Source organism: Petaurus breviceps, unplaced genomic scaffold (genome assembly GCF_028583685.1).
Source record: "Petaurus breviceps papuanus isolate PSGF00001 unplaced genomic scaffold, PetGlider_PUasm1.0 216, whole genome shotgun sequence".
Taxonomy (NCBI): Eukaryota; Metazoa; Chordata; class Mammalia; order Diprotodontia; family Petauridae; genus Petaurus; species Petaurus breviceps.
In genome coordinates this window covers 4,371,411-4,377,079 of record NW_027185867.1, presented here as the reverse complement: position 1 = coordinate 4,377,079, position 5,669 = coordinate 4,371,411, and the positions used below count along the sequence as shown (strand labels likewise).

The 5,669-nt window shown below is 38.3% G+C and overlaps 1 protein-coding gene across 4 annotated transcripts in view; it reads left to right on the top strand.

Moving 5' to 3' along the window:
• Positions 1-5,669, top strand: part of AKR1E2 (aldo-keto reductase family 1 member E2) — a 30,047-nt gene that overhangs the window by 18,260 nt on the left and 6,118 nt on the right. For all 4 annotated transcript variants that reach the window (XM_069094283.1, XM_069094284.1, XM_069094282.1 and 1 more), the window contains 2 exons: positions 536-599; positions 1,917-2,000. In XM_069094283.1, the coding sequence (XP_068950384.1) occupies positions 536-599; positions 1,917-2,000 (148 nt within the window). The remainder of the gene's footprint in view (positions 1-535; positions 600-1,916; positions 2,001-5,669) is intronic.

The window sequence follows — 5,669 nt, the reverse complement described above, 5'->3', positions numbered from 1 at the left end:
GGAGTGGAGATCTGGGAGATCAGGAGTGGAGATCTGGGAGATCAGGAATGGCCTTGTGCAGCAGGTGACACATGAGCTGAGCTTTGAAGGGAGATGAGGGTTACCCAGGGTGGAGGTGTAGAGGACAGGCCAGATTTGGAGGATAATCCATATAGAAACACAAAGGTGGGATATTATGTACATAGGACAAGTAGGCCAGTGTGGTGAGAATGTGCAGTGTGTGAAGTAGGGTAGTGAACAGTCAGCTTAGAAAGGTAGGAGCCAGATGGTGAAGGCTTTAAATATGACACAAGGAGTTTGTGTCCTGAGGCCACTGAAGCTTTTTGTGTGGGGGAGTGACAATGCTGGGCCCTTGTTTTAATAAAACTGACTCGACAGTCACTTGAATAGACAGGAGAAGGGAGAATGTGGATGCAGGGAGACCTATGGAATATTCTTCTTCTGCAGGAGTCCAGAGGAATGGTGAGGGGGGGAGAGAAGGGCTGGGATGGGTATTCAGTCTTCTCTTTAACTCTCTTGTGTTCCCCCTCTCTAGTGATGTCTTTAATGAACCCATTATTAAGAAGATTGCTGAAAAATACAAGAAATCTGAAGCTCAGGTACAGGGATGGAAAGTTCCCCCAAATTTGCTGGATGATATTCAAGAGACTTACAAATGTTTGTTGGGGGCCTTCCGTGTAAAATATACTCTGCTAGACTCTGTGGGAGAGCCAAAGATAAATATGACCCAATCCCTCCCTGCTTTTAGGGATGTTAGAGTATGACAGAGGAAATAAGACATACATGTGTTGGAGGTACAGCTCTAATATCAGCAGTTACTTAGTTCAGGTTCATTTGGGAGGAAATGAGTCACTCAGGAGTTATTGAACATTTACAAAAGGAAGTTTACTTTGTCCCAAAACAGCAAGAATGTGCAACAAGTATACAGTGATACTTAGGTGTCTGGACAAGGTCCTCCTTATTATTGGAAATGTGTATGATTGGCAGGTTCCTGCATATGACAGGCAGTGGCTTGTGTGGTCTTGGACGCCCACCATGTCTGAGAGGCTTGGACTTCATGTGACTGGCACTTTTTATGCCTGTACATGATCAGGAAGCTGGGGGCAATCAGGTCTAGGGGCAACTTTGTCCTGGGCCTGCCCAGTGTTGACTGAGCAAAGAGGGGTGGGGAGAAAGGAAACTACATTAAGGAAGATAAAACTAGTTATGCCCTAGTGGTAGCTTTGTTTTTGTTTAGGTAAGACCTTCCCATTTTGTAAATGGAAAGAAAATGCATTAGGGAAATGCTGGCCTGATCACATGCTACCCATTAGTTTCAGGGTCTTAAGGATCTTCCAGAGGATTTTAAACTATTTAAATGCTTATTTCTTGCTATACAGTTCTCCTAGCATAGGCCTTACTAAGGGAAAAAGGGGAAAACAAAATAAAACACAAATATGGAGCAGGTAGAGATTTGCCATCACTCACCACATGGACCAGACTCAGACTACAGACGTGGTCTTTCAGAAGGGGGAAGAAATGGGTTAGAATTTCTGGATTTTATTCTGCTCCACATTCGTGTTTTATTTTGTATCTGTAGCATTCCCCAGGAAACTAATCTCTATAGTTTTTAGTATAAAATATAGTATTTAGTATAAACAAGGTGTATTAGAGGGCAGAATTTATTATTAAAATTCATTTTGTTGTGCTATCATAATTGCTAGAATGCTGAGGCTCATTGACCTGCCATGTGACATAATAACAAAATCTGGCTGATTAATTTCAGTCTTTTGTGATGATATAATAAAAACTACCTATTAGAATGATTATTTTGGGGGTGGGGATATACTAAAGTAAGCACAATTATAGTCTTTGTCAGGAAAAAAACTATAATTAGCTGACTCCACACAATCTCCTTATGTGGGTCTTTTCCACAGGTTTTGATCCGATTTCAGATACAGAGAAATGTGGCGGTAATCCCTAAGTCAGTCACACCAAGTCGAATAAAAGAGAACTTGCAGGTAAGTACTGCTTGTTGGTAGGAGAGTGGGCCAACAATTTCCAAGTGATCAGGTCAGAAGGTGTGAAGGGAATGTCCTGCAATCTCCTTCAGGATCATGGAACTAGAGACAGGAGCATGGAGTGGACAGGCCCTAGATTTGTAGTCAGAGGAGCTGGGTTCAGATCCTGACTCTGCTATTTACTACCTGTGTGACTGAACAAGTGTTAACTAGGTGGCACCGTGGATAGAGTGACAGGCCTGGAGTCAGAAGGCTCATCTTCCTGCATTCAAATCTGGACTCAGACACTTAGGATCTGTGACCCTGGGCATGTCACTTAACCCTGCTTGCCTCAGTTTCCTCATCTGTAAAATGAGCTGGAGAAGGAATGGCAAATGACTTCAGTCCCTTTGGCAAGAAAACCTCAAGTGAGGTCATGAAGAATTGGAAATGAATGAACAATAACAAAAACAAGAAATTGAACTTTATTCATATTTTGCTTTCATAGAAGTATATACTATTTAACAAGATAGTAACAGAACTGCCCTGTTCACAGGTTTCTTTTTTTCTGGGCATTAAAAAATGTGTTATTGATGCTTTTTTCCTCTCACATCTGTCACTTTCCACTAGTCTCCCACCATCATTCCCTTTTCCCAATTCAGAGAAGCTTATAGGGACTCACAAGGTAAAATGATCTTTGTAAAATATGCCAGTTTTTAAAGCAGTTAGGATTCTCTGTAAGCGGTCCAACAGGCAGAATGCAACCTGGGGCCTTTGTGACACTGGCTAAGACTCCAAGTCCTAGAGAAAGAATTTCTTCATCTCTACTTTGTAGACTTTTATTTGCATTTTTGATACCTTCAGATTTTAATTGGAAATTGTATCCAAATACTGGGGATAAAAATATATCCAAGAATTTAAATCAGTCATATTTGTCAACATGCAGAGACATTTTAATAACTGGTTTATTATATGCTCAGAGCAGAGTCTCATGGTACACAAAACCAATTTAGAAAAGAGTAATATTTCTATAATGTTAGAAACATTTCTGTAATGTCTTCTCACACAGGACAAATCAGGATGGATGTATTAGGAATTTTTTAGAGGTAAGGTAAAAATTTATACATCAAAGAAAAAACAAAACGTGAAGATACATATTGGGTAAATTAACAAACAGATCAGCAAATACTGGAGCTAAGGTGAATGTCTCAAGCTAAACTGATCAGATAATGTCAGGGATATAATTGACGTCTGAGCTTAATAAAATAAGGATACCGAAGCAGAGCCAGAAATTCTTGTCATTAACCTGAGCCAGAGTTTCCCACCTCAGCTTCAGCTTGTTATGTGACTTACTGTCTCAGGCAAAATAACAGCTATATTAAAGGTCTCTTAGGACATTGCTTATGGAATGGTGACTTTAGGGAAACTACTTCCTACTTGTGATGGATGTTTGGATATCAATGTGACCTCTGTCGTGAAAGGCAAAAATTCAAGCTAATTGTTTTTAGCAGTGGCATATTTTTCTATCCTGTATGAAACAGAATGTTAGACTGGGTCAGCTCAGGTCAGCTCAGAACTCATTATTCTTGTGCAAAAGTTGTCACAAACTGCTGTAACTCAAAACAGATAGTTGTTTTGTTTTATTTTAATTTGTTTATTTTTAGTTTTCAACATTCATTTCCATAAGATTTTGAGTTATAAATTTCCTCCCTGTCTTTCCCCTACCCTTACCCCAAAATAATGAGCCTTCTGAATACCCCTTCCCCTAGTCTGCTCTCTCTTATATCTTCCTCCAGCCCCAGTATAACTTTTTAGTAGGTCCAGATGGATTTCTATACCCTAGTGCCTGTATATCTTATTTCCCAGTTGCATGTAAAAAACAATTTTTTTTAAACATTTATTTTTAAAACTTTGATTTCCAGATTTCTTTCCTTTCTTCCCTCCTCACCCACCCCCACTGGGAAGATAAGCAATTCAATATAGATAATACATGTGTAGTTATGCAAAATGTTTCCAGAGTAGATATATTGTGAAAGACTAACTATATATCCCTTCATCCTGTCCTGCCCCCACTTATTCTATTTTCTCCTTTGACCCTGTCCCTTTTCAAAAGTGTGTTTCTAACTACCCTCTCCCCCAATCTGCCTTCCCTTCTATCATCCCCCCTCTTGTCCCCTTGACCTCTATTTTCCTGTAGGGTAAGATACCCAATTAAGTGTTATGTTATTCCCTACTTAAGCCAAATTCAATGAGAATAAGGTTGACCCATTCCCTTTCACCTTCCTGTTCATCCCCTCCATTGTAACAGTTTTCTCTTGTCTCTTTTATATGATATAATTTACCCTATTCCATCTCTCTCTATATACATCTCTCATTGTGTTCCTGTCTCACCTCTTAATTTTATTTTTTAGATATCATCCTTCCTATTCAACTGATCCTGTGCCTTCTTTCTATGTATACATGTACACACATATACATACACTCACACATGTATTTATACAAACATACACCTTCCTACACACACACAGATATTCCCTTCAACTATCCTCATACTGAGAAAAGTCTGAGTTACAATTATTGTTTTTCCACATAGGAATATAAATAGTTCAACTTTAATAAGTTCCTTATGATTTCTTTTTCTTGTTTACCTTCTCATGCTTCTCTTGCTCTTGTATTTGAAAGTCAAATGTTTAGTTCAGCTCTGGTTTTTTTCATCAAGAATACTTGAAAGTGGGGCTGCGAGGTGGTGCAGTGAATACAGTACCGGCTCTGGAGTCAAGAGGACTGGCCTCAGACACTTAACTTACTAGCAGTGTGACCTTGGACAAGTCACTTAACCCCAGTTGCCCTGCCCTCCCCGCCTCAAAAAAAAAAAAAAGAATACTTAAAAGTCTTCTGTTTCATTGAATGACCATATTTTTCCCTATGGTATTATACTCAGTTTTGCTGGGTAGGTGATTCTTGGTTTTAATGCTAGCTCCTTTAACCTCCAGAATATCATATTCCAAACCCTTCAATTCCTTAATATAGAAGCTGTTAGATTTTGTGTTATCCTGATTGTGTTTCGGCAATACTCAAATTGTTTCTTCCTGACCACTTGTAATATTTTCTCCTTGACCTGGGAGCTCTGGAATATGGCTATGATATTCCTAGGAGTTTTCTTTTTGGTATCTTTTTCTGGAGGCAATCAGTGAATTCTTTCAATTTCTATTTTGCCCTCTGGTTCTAGGATATCAGGGCAATTTTCCTTGAGAATTTCTTGAAGGATGATTACTAGGCTCTTTTTTTGGTCATGGCTTTCAGGTAGTCCAATAAATTTCAAATATTAATAAATTAATAAATATTATTATTAATTTAATAATTAATTAATAAAATAGATATTAAATTTTAAATTTATCTCTCCTGAATCTGTTTTCCAGGTCAGTGTTTTTTTGCATTGAGTTATTTCACATTGCCTTCTATTTTTTCATTTGTTTGGATCTGTTTTATAGTATCTTAGTTTCTCATAAAGTCATTGGCTTCCATTTGCTCCAGCCTAATTTTAAAGGAATTATTCTCTTCAGTGAGTTTTTGAAATTCCTTTTCCATCTGGACAGTTTGGCTTTTTATTATATATATATATATATATATATATATTTTTTTTTAAGCAATTGGGGTTAAGTGACTTGCTCAAGGTTACACGGCCAGGTG